At 41.3% G+C, this 18,191-nt stretch overlaps 1 protein-coding gene across 4 annotated transcripts in view; it reads left to right on the top strand.

Moving 5' to 3' along the window:
- Positions 1-18,191, top strand: part of wdr7 (WD repeat domain 7) — a 561,078-nt gene that overhangs the window by 369,179 nt on the left and 173,708 nt on the right. For all 4 annotated transcript variants that reach the window (XM_033033128.1, XM_033033119.1, XM_033033110.1 and 1 more), the window contains one exon: positions 4,513-4,699. In XM_033033128.1, the coding sequence (XP_032889019.1) occupies positions 4,513-4,699 (187 nt within the window). The remainder of the gene's footprint in view (positions 1-4,512; positions 4,700-18,191) is intronic.

The following is an 18,191-nucleotide window of genomic DNA, read 5'->3' as shown; positions in this document are numbered from 1 at the left end:
TAATTTTTATGTCCTTATTTGTTTTTTGCAATAAATTTCTCCTTAAAAATTTAGGCTAAAACAAAATCTATTTTCTAGTCTCAGTGCTAAATTGTAAACCAAGCTTTGTCCAAATTGCAGACAGTTGTGAATGTAGCCCAGTCCATCACACAGACTCCATCTACACTTCTTGCCAAAGATCATAGAGCGGAGCAAGATGCTCCACTCCGACGTAAACCAACTCATTGAGGTGTAGTACGTAACGTCACGGCCGCCATTTGTTAATGCAAAACGCGACTTCTGTTATGCCTCCCGCTGTGTAATCCGCTCTATCATCTTTGGTGTAATCAGTGTTGTAGGGAACAGTGTTTGATATAGCATCTATCACCTCACATATTTTAGTTAATTTTATTGTAAATGTTTTCCCCCTGTTCCCCCATTTCCCTCCGATATTTCCTCCCCAGCCCCCTCTTTACGTAGTTTCCCTTGCATTGTATTGTGCAGTTTCCCTTCTATTGCTTGAACACACACTGTGCACAAAATTAAATGTAACATATATATTTATATGAATGTGTGTTTTCAACTGTGGGGAGAGATCTGTATATTTGAAGATGCATTTTGCCTCTAATATGTCAATTTACCTTCAATGTAGAAGAGCTTATTTAAATCTTCTTACATAGATCATTTAAGTATTTTATTTCTATTCTCTTTTGGACCTAAGACACTAGCAGGACTGCCAACTCTGAGGCAGAGAGAGGGGAGGAAAAGAGAGAAAGGCAGATAGGGCAGAGACAGACATGGAAAGAGAGAGAAAGGCAGATAGGGCAGAGACAGAGAGAGACAGGGAGAGAGAGAAAGGGCAGAGAGAGAAGGGGCAGAGAGAGAAGGGGCAGAGAGAGAGATGGGGGAGAGAGAGATGGGGGACAGAGAGGAATAATGGCACGTTATAACACACAGCCGTCGCATTCTGACCGCCACCGAACCCCGCACCCCACTATTGCACCCTTCTTCACGGCAGCCCAGTGATGTCTCGGCTCTGACAATTCGAGGGATCTAATCGGTAACTACACTAAGAGCGGCCCCGGGCCGCTGCGCTCCCGAACTCGAATCTGAGCTTAAAATCTCGTGATGGGCCTGATGTGTCCTACGGACCATATTTTGGAGACTCCTGCCTTACAAAAACAAAAATGTACAGAAGAACAAAAATTGATGACTTTATTATTGTGCTAAGTGTCGATCTATTAAAAAAAATCTAGTAACTTTCTAATGTACCGACAAACCTAGTTCCCAATGAGTGTTGATAGGGGAACAGGAAATAACATTTTCAGGACAGAATAATATCGACAGAAAACAATAATATTTCCTCACCTTTCTTTGTTGTTGGGGAACCTGAAGAAAGACAGGTTGGGTCGTCCACATCGGTGATTAGAGCAATCTATACCGAACAGTGAGCTGTAGATGTGGACGCCATGACAGTGTGGGGGCATCCTGATAAAATGCCGTCAACAATCACACATGTGATGCTACATTTTTTTCGCTGAGTGGCGCATCTTGCTCCGCTCAATAAACTTTGCTTCTTGCTCCTTGGGGAAAGCAGCCGACAGAATCAAAGTTCTTTCCCTGGTCATTTCCTCTTCTCACTATTCCTGTTGGGCAGAAGATACAGAAGCTTAAAAGCACCTACCACCAGTCTCAGGAAAAGCTTTTTGCCCTCTGTTATCAGAATGCTGAATGGTCCTTCCATAAGCTCCCTGGCTTTAATATTGCCAATAATCTGTCATGGACCAACTATGTTGATGCCGTGGCCAAGAAGGCACACTAACACCTTTATTTCCTGAGGAGACTGAGGAAATTCAGCATGTCTCCAGTGAAACTTAAATGTCTCTCCAGATCTGTACGGATGTTATGGAGGGGGAGGATAAGTTCCGCCAGGCGGAAAAGAGTGCAATTGAGTCTTATAGCATGGAAATGGCCCCTTTAGTCCAACTTGCCCATGACAACCAATATGCCCCATCTACATTAGTCCCACCTGCCTGTGTTTGGGCCACATCCCTCCAAATATTTCCTATGCATGTACCTGTCTAAAGGATTCTGAATTCTGAAATATATCCTTTTGACATTAAGTTTGTAGTTGGTGTATTGTGACACCAAGAGACTCTGGTAAGTTGAAGGCAATGAGCATTAGCACAAATACAGTGCCCTCCATAATGTTTGGGACAAAGACCCATCATTTATTAATTTGCCTCTGTGCTCCACAATTTTAGTTTTTTGATAGAAAAAAAATCACATGCGGTTAAAGTGCACGTTGTCAGATTTTATTAAAGGCCATTTTTATACATTGTGGTTTCACCATGTAGAAAATAAAGCAGTGTTTATCCATAGACCCCCATTTCAGGGCACCATAATGTTTGGGACACAGCAATGTAATGTAAATGAAAGTAGTCATGTTTAGTATTTTGTTGCATGTCCTTTGCATGCAATGACTGCTTGAAGTCTGCGATTCATGTTCATCACCAGTTGCTGGGTGTCTTCTCTGGTGATGCTCTGCCAGGCCTGTATTGCAGCCATCATTAGCTTATGCTTGATTTGGAGGCTGGCCCCCTTCAGTTTTCTCTTCAGCATATAAAAGGCATGCTCAATTGGGTTCAGATCGCGTGATTGACTTGGCCACTCAAGAATTGACCATTTTGTAGCGTTGAAAAACTCCCTTGTTGCTTTAGCAGTATGTTTGGAATCATTGTCTTGCTGTAGAATGAACCGTCGGCCAATGAGTTTTGAGGCATTTGTTTGAACTTGAGCCGATAGGATGTGTCTATACACTTCAGAGGTCATTATGCTACTACCATCAGCAGTTGTATCATCAATGAACATAAGTGAGCCATTACCTTCAGCAGCCATACATACCCAGGCCATAACCGTGTTTCACAGATGAGGTGGTATGCTTTGGATCTTGGGCAGTTCCTTCTCTCCTCCATACTTTGCTCTTGCCATCACTCTGACAAAGGTTAATCTTTGTCTCATCTGTCCACAAGACCTTTTTCTACAACTGTGGTTGTTCTTTTAAGAACTTCTTGGCAAACTGTAACCTGGCCATCCTATTTTTGCAGCTAGCCAGTGGTTTGCATCTTGCAGTGTAGCCTCTGTATTTCTGTTCATGAAGACTTCTGCGGACAGTGGTCTTTGACAAATCCACACCTGAAGAGTGTTACTGATCTGTCGGACAGGTGGATTTTTCTTCATTACAGAGAATTCTTCTGTCATCAGCTGTGGAGGTCTTTCTTGGCCTGCCAGTCCCTTTCTGATTAATAAGCTCACCAGTGCTCTCTTTCTTCTTAACGATAGTTGGTTTTGGTAAGCGTAAGGTTTGGTTGATGTCTCAAACACCACCCGTGGAGTTTGAACCAGCCCGTTCGCGGAGCACGGTTGAGCCGCGGGATTTACCATCACCCGGTGGGGTCACAACATCTGGAGCCTGGATCGTCTTGGCGCAGAGGGAGAACAAAGAGGGAAGAGACAGAGACTTTAAGATTTTGCCTTGCACCACAGTGAGGAGGTGTTTGGTGAACTCACTGTGGTGGATGTTAAATATGTGTTGATTGTGTGTTTTTGTCATTTTTTATTATATGTATGACTGCAGGGAAACGAAATTTCGTTCAGACCAAAAGGTCTGAATGACAATAAAGGAATCTAATCTAATCTAAAAAATCTAATAGTTTTATTCTTGTTTCTCAGTCTCATAATGGGTTCTTTGACTTTCATTGGCACAACTTTAGGCATCATGTTGATGTTGAAAACAACAATCAAAGTTTCCAAAGGTGATGGAAAGACCGAAGGAAAGACTAGGTGCTCTCTTATATCTGCATTAAGGAGACAATTAAACACACCTGAGCAATTACAAACACCGGTGAAGCCCTGTGTCCCAAACATTATGGTGCCCTGAAATGGGAGAACTATGTATAAACACTGCTGTAATTTCTACATGGTGAAACCAAAATGTAAAAAAATATCCTTTAATAAAATCTGACAATATGCACTTTAACCACATGTGATTTTTTTTCTATTGCAAATCTCACATTGTAGAGTAGAGGCAGATAAATAAATGATGGGTCTTTGTCCCAAACATTATGGAGGGCGCTGTAAATGTTGCATTTCCACAGGTGATAGACAGAAATAACATCCATTGACGTGTGATTTAAAAAAAAAAACTACAAAAGCACAAGACCATGATTTTTGCCCTTTTATAAGATTAATTTTTGAAATCCATGTAGCTTTTGTACACATTTACGATAGTTTGGTGTTAATGGTGGACATATCACAATATATGCTTTCCTGGGCCCCTATACCGCTGTGCAGCTGAGTCATTAACCACCTTGAAGTGGAATAACCGTATTCTCTGACTTTCTTAGTTATCAATTTATCAATTAAACTTTAATCTAGGATTTAGCGCAGTAAAATAAGTGAAACACAACCGAATCCATTGAAATTTTAGCCATTTTACTTTTCTCTACTGACCTCTCCTGTTTTTCCCACTAGGTAAAGCTTTGACATTCCTGTTGCTACAGCCACCCAGCATCAAGCTTCCAGCACATAGCACTATCCGCAGAACTGCCATTGATTTGATTGGCCGTGGCTTTACAGTGTGGGAGCCCTATATGGATGTGTCGGCTGTGCTGATGGGACTTCTTGAGCTATGTGCTGATGCTGAAAAACATCTTTCCAAGTAAGTAGCACATTTAAAGAACACAAGGCTGAATTAATTTGGAAAGCGGTGGCTTGATTACAGTGGTCTTGTTCCATGCTTGTTAAAAGTAACTTCCCTTTCAGCAATCAGCTGTTGTTTCCCATCAGTGTTGAGGGACTCATTAGAAGTTATAAAGGAGGATAGCGATACCATACAAGGACATCCATATTCTATTTCAGACAGTAATGCAATGCAACAAGAACAAGCAGTTTACAGAAAAATGTTGAAATATAAATGAAATTAATCTATAATCGAAAATAAGGATAACTGAATGCCTCTGTGAAGCACCTTTTTACCTACTGCAAACTGTTGTTGCTAAGTTTTCTGTGATCATGTCCCTAGATATTAGCCTTTCTTTGAACTTTTGATTTTTACTTTTTACCTCCTTCTTTCTTACTTACTTACTTACTTACTTACTTACTTACTTACTTACTTACTTACTTACTTACTTACTTACTTACTTACTTACTTACTTACTTACTTACTTACTTACTTACTTACTTACTTACTTACTTACTTACTTACTTACTTACTTACTTACTTACTGCCTATTTTGCCTCCTGGCATGTAGGGCAGCAACGAAGGTCCTCCACTCCTGTGTGTTCTGGGCTAGCTTCTGGACACTACCCAGGGTCAGATCCATTGTTTTCATTTCCTCCTCTACAGTTCGACGCCAGGTGGTTTTGGGTCTCCCTCTTTTCTTTTCCCTTCCGGTGTCCAGTGCAGGGCTATTCTTGGGATGCTGTCTGGTTCATCCGAGCATCTGTCGATAGCCCTGGAAGTCCATCACGCCCAGTGGTGTTGATTCCTTCAGTTGCTGTTTCCGTAACATATTTGTTTTATGAGACAAGGTTGTTAGCCCTGTGCTCAATCTCCAACCTGGAGGACCAGTGGATCGCTCTTCGTCTCGCTACTACCCTTCAACCTATCCAGCAGGGGAGTCCCTAACAGGGGACGAATCTCCCGCTGGCAAAGCTCGAGGGGTCACTGAGACACACAAGCTCAACGCCCATGACAAGGATGCAATCCAACTTCCTTCACATTGTTGTTATCGAATTGTGACTTTGAACCATATATTTACTTCCAACTCTCATATTTTCTCCCTCGGCGATCTCCCTTTTTTTTTTTGCTAAGCCTGGTAAACTCGGCATCATTACATTTCTTTTTACATAAGAGAAAAAATAAAAGGTCAGTATTTCACCATTCTCATGACAAAAGTGTTATTCACCCTATTTGTTTTCTATCATTCATCCTTGTGAATTATTTAGTACCATGGGAAAGAAATTGATCAACAGAAAACATGTGATGATATTGCCTGCTGCATTTAACATGACACTGAATTTCAGCATCCAAATTCATATTATATTTACTGTATACAACTGGGAATAAATTTGTACTGCCATATCTTAATTCTTATTATCATAATAACAATCCTTTAAACTAAATTAATGTAATCTAACTCTCTTACAACCACCTTTGTTAGGTTTTGCTATTAGGTTTAATTTGTCTTCTCATTTAATTTATCTTTTTATTGATGGCTTGGTGGTATTGAAGGTTGTATAAGCTTTTTCAGCTTATCACTGGAGAAAACTGCTATAGTACCATCGCTATCTTTTAGCTCTAAAAGAATTGCATTAATACCCCAAATTGTAATTACAAGATCATATTGGGTTAATGACAGTAAATAATGATGTTAATTTACCTAGTTAAGATAATCTCCCTTGCCGTCAGCAGTGTTTAAAATAAAACAATTTGGGGATAAGAATATCCATATTAATGTAACAATTTTGAACAGGTGTTTAAAACGTGATGGTGTTATTGAAGTTCCTTTAGGAATGACTTTTTAAAAAATCATTAATGTCAGAAAATATCTCTATAATGCTATATCCGTACGTCACATCTTCAAAATCAGCGTAATCTTTACAAATCTAAAGACAAAGGCTTCTGAAGCATCAATAATTTCAAAAAGATGGCATATTACATGACCATGGAAATTCCACACTACTTTTTACTGTAAATCATGTTAACCTAATATAATCAACCAATTATTATTTTTAAATATTAGATCTAAAATCATTAATATAAAACTTATTCAGTGATGCAATTATTTTGCGAAAAGGGCAATTTGTTTGGGGATATTCTTTCTTATCACTTGGGAAATTCGTGCACTGGTTTATGTCTCGAGATAGTACAAGCTGACATTTTGTCAGGATATTAACACTGTGGGTTTGTCATATCCCAGTGTGACACTAAAACCCTGCTATTGCAGAAGCCGAGTGCAAATGTCATTCACTGGTAATCGTTATCCAGTCAGCAACCTGAGAGGATGTGAGCTTTGAATTGCAGAGTGATTGCATCACTCAGTGTAGATAGACTACGTGAATGATCCTGACCTGTTGTGACCCCTTCTAATATAGTTACATTGAGAGTGTAATCTTTCAATGTTTATTAGAAAGTCTAATGCAAGGCAGCACAGTACGCTAAGCACAGTTTGAGCTGGAGATGGGATGTGCTTGCTTGTGGAAATTAGATTTTATTCCTGCATTTCTTTTTCACCTTGCAGAGCAGCAAGCCTGTCAAATTCATATTTTTATCGTCAACAGATAGCAAGTAGTTTGCTTAAATGGTGATTGAAAGAGTCCTTTTAAACATGTATAAACCACTCAGCAAGCTTCAAGAACATGAAACGTGATTTAGCAATCTTTTATAGTTGTTTTTATTCAATCTTAATTTACTTCTCCTTTGATTGCAGCTGTTGCTAACATGGATATTTTAGCAAAATTACCATATACTGGTTGCTGTGGAAATAAAAGCAAGTGATTACCCTTGATATTAAATCTGTGGTTAAAAGTGCAAGTAATTAATAATAGATAAATATTTTATCACACAGCAACAATAAATTGAAAATGGGAATCCTATCAAAGTAGATTCTCACATTTCTGTATTTTTGTCCAGTATTAGATGGATTACTTTTAGCAGCTTAATGCCAGTGAGAGGTATTGTTAGGTTGACCCAGGAGAAAATGTCTTGTCTGATGTTGAGATGTTTAAGAAGGAACTACAGATGTCTGATGTTGAAGTGATTTTTAGCAAAACTCCACTTGATTTTGAAGTCAGATTAACTTGCATTTACACTGTGCATCTTTGCTTTCTATTTTAAATGAAACCTATCATTAAAATTGCAGTGTAAACTCTGTTAAGCCTGATAAAAAAGTTATCTTCTTCAGTCTGAAGAAGGGTCTCGACCCGAAACATCACCCATTCCTTCTCTCCAGAGATGCTGCCTGACCCGCTGAGTTACTCCAGCATTTTGTGTCTACCTTTGATTTAACCCAGCATCTGCAGTTCTTTCCTACACAAAATAGTAATCTTCTTCTATGTAACTCAAAGTGGGGAGGAAGATAAATTGTCTTGATGAAGTTAAAGGCTGAACAACTGTAACTCAGCATGATTGTGTTTGGGAATCCCTACAAAGTGCTGTTGAAAACCCAGCTGCAAGACTGAACTGAGCATAATTATTTGCTTCAACAGTGTTGTCCAGCGTTTTATTGTTTTGGTGACTGCATATTTTTCTAGTGCACAAGATTTTAAAGAATAGCATTATAAATCATAAATTTTCTTTTGAAAAGTCATTGGGACCTATATTACACATCCTTCTCAATTGAATTTGTTCAAACCACGCACCTGCAGGGTTTTCATTCACCTGGATTGAAAGTCATACAACAGCAGCTACATAAATTTAGTTATTGAAATTTCCACTCAGCTTTTATTTCCCATTTTTAGTTGTCCTTAAAACTGGTGGTGAGGTGCCTTCCAGTTCCTCTGCTGTCTGTATGGTAAAGCTGTGATGACCATGGAGTGCCCGAGTTCCAGTTTTAAATCCAGTGACAAATCAAGAGCAACAATGTATTTTAAGGTCAGGATGATTTGAGATGGCCACTGTCTGAAACTTGTATGGCACAAATCTACTTGCCCAAATGTTGAATTGATCTTGCTGAATGTAGATGTGAATAGATAGTTTTGTTTCTTGAGGAGTTGCAAATGCAACTGAGCATTGTGCAGTCATCAGCAAATGACACCGCTTCTGGCTTGATGATGGAAGAAAGATCATTGATGAAACAGCTGAAGACAGTTGGGCCTGCGACACTCAGGAATTTATGCAGTGGTATCCTGGGACTTAAAATTAGTGGTGGCCTTTTCAGGTGAAATTATGACGTTTTCCTCAAATTTCTCGGCACTGCATTAGAAATCTGAACTTAACTTCTCCATGAGATCTGCGTTGCTAAGTCTTTGAAGATTCAAGGGTTTTGTTAAACTTGAAATGTGGAAGAAAGGCAGATAAATGTATTTGAATAGATCGGTCATGACCTTATTGCACCTGGAACGAGTGGCCTCCTCCTGCTCTCGTGGCAGTTATTTGCAATATTTGTAGGATATAGAAAGGTGTAAGAATGACATAACTAATGCATTAAGTTTTACTGTTTGAGAGAGGCCTGGTTTGTGATAATTTATAGTACTGGCCAGATCGTAAAATAAGTAAATATGGTATACTGTCAACTTCAATATAAATTGCCTTATGAAAGAAATCAATGATATTTGCAGCAGGGTTGTGCTATGTCTTGTCTGTCTTGTCATCTCTGGGGTCTAGATTTCTATCCTGCCCAGACTACTGGAACAGAAGTCTCCACTGTTTATTGACTTAAACCAGTATGTAGCATATATGGATCCAAACCTCCCATCTAAATTGATGCTATTGCATCTGTAAGCAATCTCTCTCAAGGAGGCCACAGATAGCTGGCAATGTTGATAGGAAACAAAAGCTCTCATTTGCAAGAATGATGTTCCCTGTAATTGCGATAGGTCTTGGTTTGGTCTAAAAGAAACATTAATCTAGTTTTACCGGATATTGGAAATCTGAAATGTAAATAGAGAATACTGGAAATAGTAGCATCTATAGGGCTGGGCAGCATCTGTGGGGAGATAAGAATTTAATGTTGGTGATCTTTCATTCGAACTGATGATGAAATGTTCTTCCTTATTTGCTTCATGCGAGTCATCTGACCTACTGAATATTTTCCACTATTTCCTATTAATATTTTGCTTTACGCACTAGCCAAGCATTGGCAGGTAAGAACACTGGGACCAAGATGGAAGTGTTTCATGATGTCTATTTATTTTCATTCATTTTATTTGAAATAACTTTTTTGAGAGAAAACATTAGCTACTGTATGTAAAGATTAAGTCAAGTATAGATCGTCAGGAAATCATATTGTAGCTTTATAAAACTTTGGTTAGGCTGCATTTAGATAATCATGTACAGTTCTGGTCATCCCATTATGGGAAGGATATGGAGACTTTGGAGATGGCGCAGAAGAGGTTTACCAGAATGCCACCTGGAAAAGAGGACATTAGTTGTAAGGCGAGGTTGGACAAACTTGGATTGTTTTATCTGGAGCACCAGAACATGGAGATAGAGGCATAGATAAGGTAGACAGTCAGAATCTTTTTTTCCAGGGTGGAAATGTCAAAGACCAGAGGGCATAGCTTCAAGGCCAAAATGAGTAACTTTAAAGGAGATGTGTGTGGCAAATGTTTTCCACACAATGGTAGAGCCTGGAATACACTGCCAGTGTGATGGTAGAAGCAAATACAGTATTGGCGTTTAAGAGGCTTTTAGATAGACACGTGATTATGCAAGGAATGGAGTGATATGGATCACATGTGGGTAGATGTGATTAGTTAAGCTTAGCATCATGTACAGCACAGACATTACGGGTCGACAGGCTGCAGTGGTGCTGTATGTTCAATTTTCTAGATAGTTTGCAGAAATAATTTTGCACTGAAATTAGATTTGATAAATATTTTAAATTCAGCCCTCACATGTACAGATTTGAGTGTCTGTAAAAAAAAAACATTGTAAAGCTAAAACGAACTCTTTAATTTAAAGTTTCAAACATCTGACTTTATGTTGTGCATATATGAACAAATCTTGCCCAGCACAGGAAACATTTCTGAAGAAATATTTCTGAAGAAGGGTCTCGACTCGAAACTTCACCCATTCTTTCTCTCCAGAGATGCTACCTATCACACTGAGTTACTCCAGCATTTTCTGTCAACAGGTTTACCATTCATGGAATGATTGGTTTTCATTTGCAGAATCAGGAGAGTCGGAAGTATATTTTCTTATTGATAAAGTTGGGCTTCATTGAGGAGCCTCAGTGATTGACAGAAGGCTGCAAACCTATTCATAAACACTTGGCAAAATGATGCAATTCAGATCACTGTGTTGAATATCATTCAATATAATTTGAATGAAGTGAATCCAGTTTTACTTCCCCTTTGTGCAAAATGTGGTCCAAAATCACTCAAAGACTATTTTTCCATATTGCTAATTTAATTTATCTATTATAGCCATGAATAATTATCATTGAAAATAATATTTTTGGGGGATAACTGTTGTTGGACATATTTGAGTCACTTTTTTTGTTTCTTAAAATCAATGTTTCCAGTTGTTCATTTTATTCACTAACATAAAATAAAAACATTCCTCAGGCATGTTTGCCTTGAATGTGTGCAGCTTGAAAACAGCAATGTTATTTATGTCCATCTGTTTGACTGAAATTATCAACTATTCACTTAAAAATCAGTTTGATGACAGTTCAATTGCAAAATCCAATAGCAAATCATGAAAATTAAGCAATAGTGAGGATTAAGAATTTGTCAATTTAATAATTCCATTGTTTGAAATGAGGTTGCATTACTTTCTATTTCTACCATGTTATAAATGTTTATACTCAAATAGTGTGAATGCAGTAGGATAGATTATATCGTTCTCACCGACCTGTGAGTTAGTGATGAAAAACAAATTATTGCGTCAATAGTTATGTTTTTTTATTCTCTCTCTCTCTCTCTCTCTCTCTCTCTCTCTCTCTCTCTCTCTCTCTCTCTCTCTCTCTCTCTCTCTCTCTATCTCTCTCTCTCTCTCTCTCTCTCTTTTTTTTCAATTTTAAAACTTTATTGGCATGATAAAAATACATTGTTATATTGCCAAAGTATAAAACATGACATACATGTTTAAAATGCATAAGTATAAATACAAGTATACAGTGCTTGGATAGATATGTCCCTGTACATAAACTCGCAATAGGCCTATAGCCCTTTATTGATTGCTACATGTTCTTGCAACTGTAAGCAGTACAACAGAATAGCAAGTTTAGCAATTCAATATTAATTTCTTAGTATTAGTTAGTCAATTAGTGTGTGCGTACATATGTGCATGTTGGTCATTCACCGTCTCTCAGGTTGTGGCATGCTGTTACGTATTGTGAACCAAGATGTGCCGTATTTCCTTCGCCAAGGATTATTCTTAGTTTTGATATATCATCTAGTTCTTTAAAATCGGGTTGCAACACTGAGTTTGTCAAAGTATGCTTTCCTTGTTTGGTCAATTTTTTTGCATTTTAGGAGGAAGTGCAGCTCTTTTCAACCTCATCTGTCAAACATGGCCGCATATTCTGTTTTTCTCTTGGTTTCCAGAATCTCTTCGGTCTTCCTTTCCTCCCCCTCTCTCTCTCCCTCTCTCTCTCCCCCCCTTCTATCTCCCCCTCTCTCTCTCCCGCCTCATCTCTGTCTCTCCCCCTCTCCTCTCTCCCCCTCTCTCTCCCCCTCTCTCTCTCCCCCTCCCCCCCCCTCTTCCCCCCCTCTCTCCCCCCCTCTCCCCATCTTTCCCACCACCGGTCAGGCTAACTGGTCTGTATTTCCCCGTTTTCTCTCTCGCTCCTTTCTTGAAAATTGGGATAACATTAGCTATCCTCCAATCCACAGGAACTGATCCTGAATCTATTGAACATTGGAAAATGATCACTAATGCGTCCAGTATCTCTAGAGCCACCTCCCTGAGGACCCTGGGATGCAGACCATCAGGCCCAGGGGATTTATCATCCTTCAGTCCCATTAGCCTACCCAATACTATTTCTCGCCTAATGAAAATGTCTTTCAGTTCCTCTACCCCCTTAGATCCTCTGTCCTCCAGTACATCTGGAAGATTGTTTGTGTCTTCCTTAGTGAAGACAGATTCGAAGTACCTATTCAACTCTTCTGCCATTTCCTTGTTGCCCATAATAATTTCACCCGCGTCTGCCTTCAAGGGACCCACATTTGACTTTGCTACTCTTTTTTCCTTAACATATCTAAAGAAGCTTTTACTGTCCTTCTTTATATTCCTGGCCAGCTTCCCTTCGTGCTTCATCTTTTAAGCCCGTATTGCCCGTTTAGTTTCCTTCTGTTGGCCTATGAAAGTTTCCCAATCCTCTGGCTTCCGGCTACTCTTTGCTGTGTTATGCATCTTTTCTTTTAGTTTTATTCTATCCCTAACCTCTTGTCAGCCACGGTTGCCTCCTACTCCCCTTGGAATCTTTCTTCCTTTTTGGAATGAAATTATCCTGCGTCTTCCGGATTATGTCCAGAAATTCCTTCCATTGCTGTTCCACCGTCATTCCTGCTAGGATCCCTTTCCAGTCTACTTTGGCCAGCTCTCCTCTCATGCCTTCATAGTCCCCTTTGTTCAACCGCATCACTGACACTTCCGATTTAACCTTCTCCTTCTCAAATTGCAGATTAAAACTAATCATATTATGATCACTACCTCCAAGCGGTTCCTTTACCTCGAGTTCTCTTATCATATCTTGTTCATTCGGCAACACTAAATCCAGAATTGCCTTTTCTCTGGTCGGCTCCATTACAGGCTGCTCTAAGAATCCATCTCTGAGGCTTTCTACAAACTCTCTTTCTTGGGGTCCTGAACCAACCTGATTTTCCCAGTCTACCTGCATATTGAAATCCCCCATCACCACAGTGGCATTACCATTGTTACATGCCAGTTTTAACTCCTGCTGCAACTTACACCCTACATCCGGGCTACTATTTGGGGGTCTGTAGATAACACCAATCAGTGTCTTCTTGCCTTTACAATTCCTCAACTCAATCCACAGTGACTCATCAGTCCCTATATCCATCATCAGTCGCTATATCTTCCCTCACAAGGGACTGAATTCCATCCCTCACCAGCAGAGCTACCCCCCTCCTCTGCCTGTCCTTTCTGTAGGATCTATAACCCTGAATATTAAGTTCCCAGGCCCGATCCTCCTGCAGCCACGTCTCAGTAATCCCCACAATGTCATATCTACCAACCTCTAACTGAGCCTCAAGCTCATCTACCTTACTTCTTATACTTCGCGCATTGATATACAATACTTTTAATTCCTTACGCATCTCACCTTTCATCCCTATTACACGTGGCCATACTCTCCTATCCTTTTGTGAGCTTCCTTTCCCGTTAATTCTGGGGTCATTAACTATCCCTTTACTCTCTTTCCCTTTAACTCCATCCTCTACTATCCCATTTGACATCCCACCCCCCTTATTCAGTTTAAAACCACCCGTGTAGCAGTGGCAAACCTGCCTGCCAGATGCTGGTCCCCAACCTGTTAAGATGCAATCCGTCCCTTTTGTACAGTTCCCCCTTACTGCAAAACAGGTCCCAGTGATCTAAGAATCTAAATCCCTGCCCCCTGCACCAGTTCCTCAGCCACATATTCAGGTCCCATTTCTCCCTGTTCCTGCTCTCGCCAGCACGAGGAACTGAAAGCAAACCGGAAACGTCCTGCTTTTCAGCATTTTTCCGAGCTCTCTAAAGTCACGCGGCAGAATATTCATCCCCTTCTTTCCGACATCGTTTGTGCCGACATGCACTACTACTTCCTGCTGTTCACCTTCGCTCTTGAGGATTTTCTGCACTCTGTCCGTGACATCCTGGATCCTGGCACCAGGAAGGCAGCACACCATCCTCGAATCCCGTCTGTTGCCGCAGAAACCCCGCCCGTACCTCTCACAATGGAGTCTCCAACTACAATGGCGTTGCCTGATGTTGGCCTCTTTGAGAAATATGAGAAAAGTTATGAATGCTTAAAAAACCGTGAGATCAGCAGATTGGTCTTCTTGCCTGTCAGTCACCAAGAAGGTAAAGCCCCTTCCGGCACCCGCTGGACAATAAAGCCCCGGAGGCGGGACGCAGTAAACAAGCCGTGTTGATTGAGTCCGCAGGAGTGGAGTCGGCAAAGCCGCTGTGTAGAGTCAGAAAAACCGCTGTGTGTAGTCGGGAAAGCCGCTGTGTGGAGTCGGGAAAGCCGCTGTGTGGAGTCGGTAAAGCGCTGTGTGGAGTCGGGAAAGCCACTGTATGGAGTCGGGAAAGCCACTGTGTGGAGTCGGGAAAGCGCTGTGTGGAGTCGGGAAAGCCACTGTATGGAGTCGGGAAAGCCACTGTGTGGAGTCGGGAAAGCGCTGTGTGGAGTCGGGAAAGCGCTGTGTGGAGTCGGGAAAGCGCTGTGTGGAGTCGGGTAAGCCGCTGTGTGGAGTTGGGTAAGCCGCTGTGTGCAGTCGGGAAAGCCGCTGTGTGGAGTCCGGTAAACGTTATGGAATATTGCGTTGGGGGAACGGGTTGCGTTGGGGGAATTGGTGAGTGGTGGAATATTGCATTTAGGAACAGGTTGCGTTGGGGGACCAGGCCTCCCGTGGGGCCTATAGGTGAGTGGTGGAATATTGCGTTGGGGGAACGGGTTTCTTTGGGGGACCAGGCCTCCTGTGTGACAGGGACCCAACGGGTCCCACTTGCTATAGTATCTATATAATTAAAAGTCTCAACTTGACCACTTCCTGTCTGCGCTGTATATTAATTTTAGAAAAAACGCTACCACATATCGCTATTATTTTTTGGCCATCTTACTCACAGTCCTCCTCCGCTGAGCAGGCCCCGAAGATTTTTCCCATCGATGAAAAATAAAAAAGTTAATATCCACTCGCCTGTCAATCACCGTGATTAAGTTAACGCCCCTTCCGGGGGGGGAGGGGAGCAGGACTATAAAACCCCGAATGCCTGGACGTGACTCAGTCACTCTGCAAGATCGCGAGGGAGAAGCCATGACTCTCATTCTAAGCTGTGAATCAACTGAACTGTGAGTCTGCAATGTACTTGCAATAAATGATTTGTTAGCCGTTAATGACAATGCCATGAGTTGTTTGACCTGCTGCCCTGCCTGTGCTTGAAACTGCAATGCTTTATTAGGTCCGACTGTGTTTGGAAGGAATAAATGCTTTATTAGGTCCGACTGTGTTTGGTTCAAAAGTCCTGCTCATTTCATGACTTCCCCTTAGTGGGCGGGTTGCGCTGATTGCATAATTTCATGTGAGTGCAGAGGTCGCGCTGATTGCAGAATTTTCGTTAAGTGCAGAGGTCACGCTGATTGCGGAAGTGCCGCAGACTGCGGAAGCCCCAAAGTGGAGATGCCGCGCTCAGCCGTGTGAGTATGCAAATCACAGTCCTGGCAGCGGGGTGGAAGATTGCAACCTTCACGCGGTCCGCCCTGTTTCGACTAATGCAATCAACTCGACATGCACAAACGGAAGATCAAATAGAACAAGAAATTTAGGCTGTGCATGCCACACGAAAGAAGAAGAAGAAGTCGTGGCAGTGTGCAATTGGATTTTTAAAAGTGAGAAGTCGTTTTTTAAAAGTTTAGAAAGAAGGAGCGTGAAGAGGAAGGGGAGGGAGCGCTGGGGGATAAGGGGAAATGAGCCGCCCCTGCACTATGGATGAGTTGTGGAATATTGCATTGGGGAAACGGGTGAGTGGTGGAATATTGCGTTGGGGAGCGGCTTACATTGGGGGACCAGGCCTCCCGTGTGACAGGGACCCAACGGGTCCCACTTGGTCTAGTAAACTTTAAATATATAGCTAAAAAGTGTCATTTTTTAATGCATGCCTGTATGTTCCCGGAATACAGCCTAAACGGTACATGATAGCGCTACAATTTTAGGGGATCCTTACCATTCGCCGAGAGTGTGTAGTAGCAAGTTTTGTTCCATTTGGCAAGGTAATTCCCAAGTTATTCCCTGAATAAACTTTTATTTTCTTTATACCCTTAACTGCGCTCCTACTTGTCGGTCCCGTCAGCTGCGCATGCACAGTTGGGGAGGGTTGCCGGGCCCGCTATCTGCGCACGCCCGCTGCCATTTTAAGATCGCCATTTTAATTAGCGTCACAACTGAGATCTCTGGCGTCACAACGGGAACCCGTCAGCCGCGCCTGGGCAGCTGGGGGAGGGTTTAACCATCAACGGCACAAGTTTTAACGCGGCAGTCACGCCTGCGCAGTGTGGGCCCGTCAGCCGTCCCTGCGCAGTTGGGGGAAGCATGCCGGGTCGGGATCGCCATTTTGACTGAACATCATCTCGTGTATGGGTGAGTGCTGGAATATTGCATTGTGGGAGGTGATACTAAATGCAATCTTCTCAGCTACTCTGAATGGAGTCATTCTTTCCTTTTGGCTTTAGATTGCCACGGATACACCGGTCACCTTTTCACAATCCATTTGCCCCCAAGAACAATGATGTTAAAATGTTATAATTGAAATTAAACTAAATATATTTCACCTCTGTTCACTAATAATGTTAACGTTCATTCACTGGCAATTCTATAAAGAAAACACAAGATGCATGCAATTATTGTGTTTTAATAAATATGGAGCATGCTTGAAACGGGATGATATATGGTTTTACCAAAAACTACATCAGAATTTAGTAGATATTGATCCTATCTCAATAATATTTGAATCTGCTCACTATTGTGAGTGCAGGAACTGGAAATTAATTTGCAGTGCACTCCTTTTGCTTGAGATAACTGAAATGGTATTCCAAGGCAATAACAAAGTGAAATTCCTGTGCTATTGCAACTATTTTCATCCGAACATGCTGAAGACCTAGCAGCAAGTTTGAAGCACTGAGTGTGGCCACAAATCAATATTAGGAATATAGCCAAGGAGGAGACAGGTTGTGCAAGCCATCTCTGCTATTTTTTTTTCTTTCCTTTTCTCGATCTGTTCAAAATCTGAACTGATCATTGCCTTGAGTATTGTTTCTTTTAATCTACGTTCTATGATATTCAAGATTCCCTTTAGTTTGCTTTACAATTTTTGCAGATGTTGCCAGTAAGCTGAGTGGCCAGCTCTCATTCTGTTTCTGATCCTTAAAATTCATATTGTTGTCAGCACAGTGTTTTCCTTTGTAGCAATTAGGCCAAACCAAATTAATATATGATCTCTAAAAAACAGGGGCCACAGTTTAAGAATCTGGGGTAAGCCATTCAGAACGGAGACGAGGAAACACTTTTTCTCAGAAAGAGTTGTGAGTGTGTGGAGTTCTCTGCCTCAGAGAGCGGGGGAGGCAGGTTCTCTGGATGCTTTCAAGAGAGAGCTGGATAGGACTCTTAAAGATAGCGGAGTCAGGGGATATGGGGAAAAGGCAGGAACTGGGTGTTGATTGGGGATGATCAACCATGATCACATTGAATGGCGGTGTTGGATCTACTCGAATGGCCTACTCCTGCACCCATTGTCTATTGTCTAACTCGTCATGTAATTT

This window comes from Amblyraja radiata, chromosome 1, assembly GCF_010909765.2.
Source record: "Amblyraja radiata isolate CabotCenter1 chromosome 1, sAmbRad1.1.pri, whole genome shotgun sequence".
Classification (NCBI taxonomy): domain Eukaryota; kingdom Metazoa; phylum Chordata; class Chondrichthyes; order Rajiformes; family Rajidae; genus Amblyraja; species Amblyraja radiata.
Note: the sequence above shows the minus strand (reverse complement) of the source record. Positions and strands in the feature narration are given on the sequence as shown.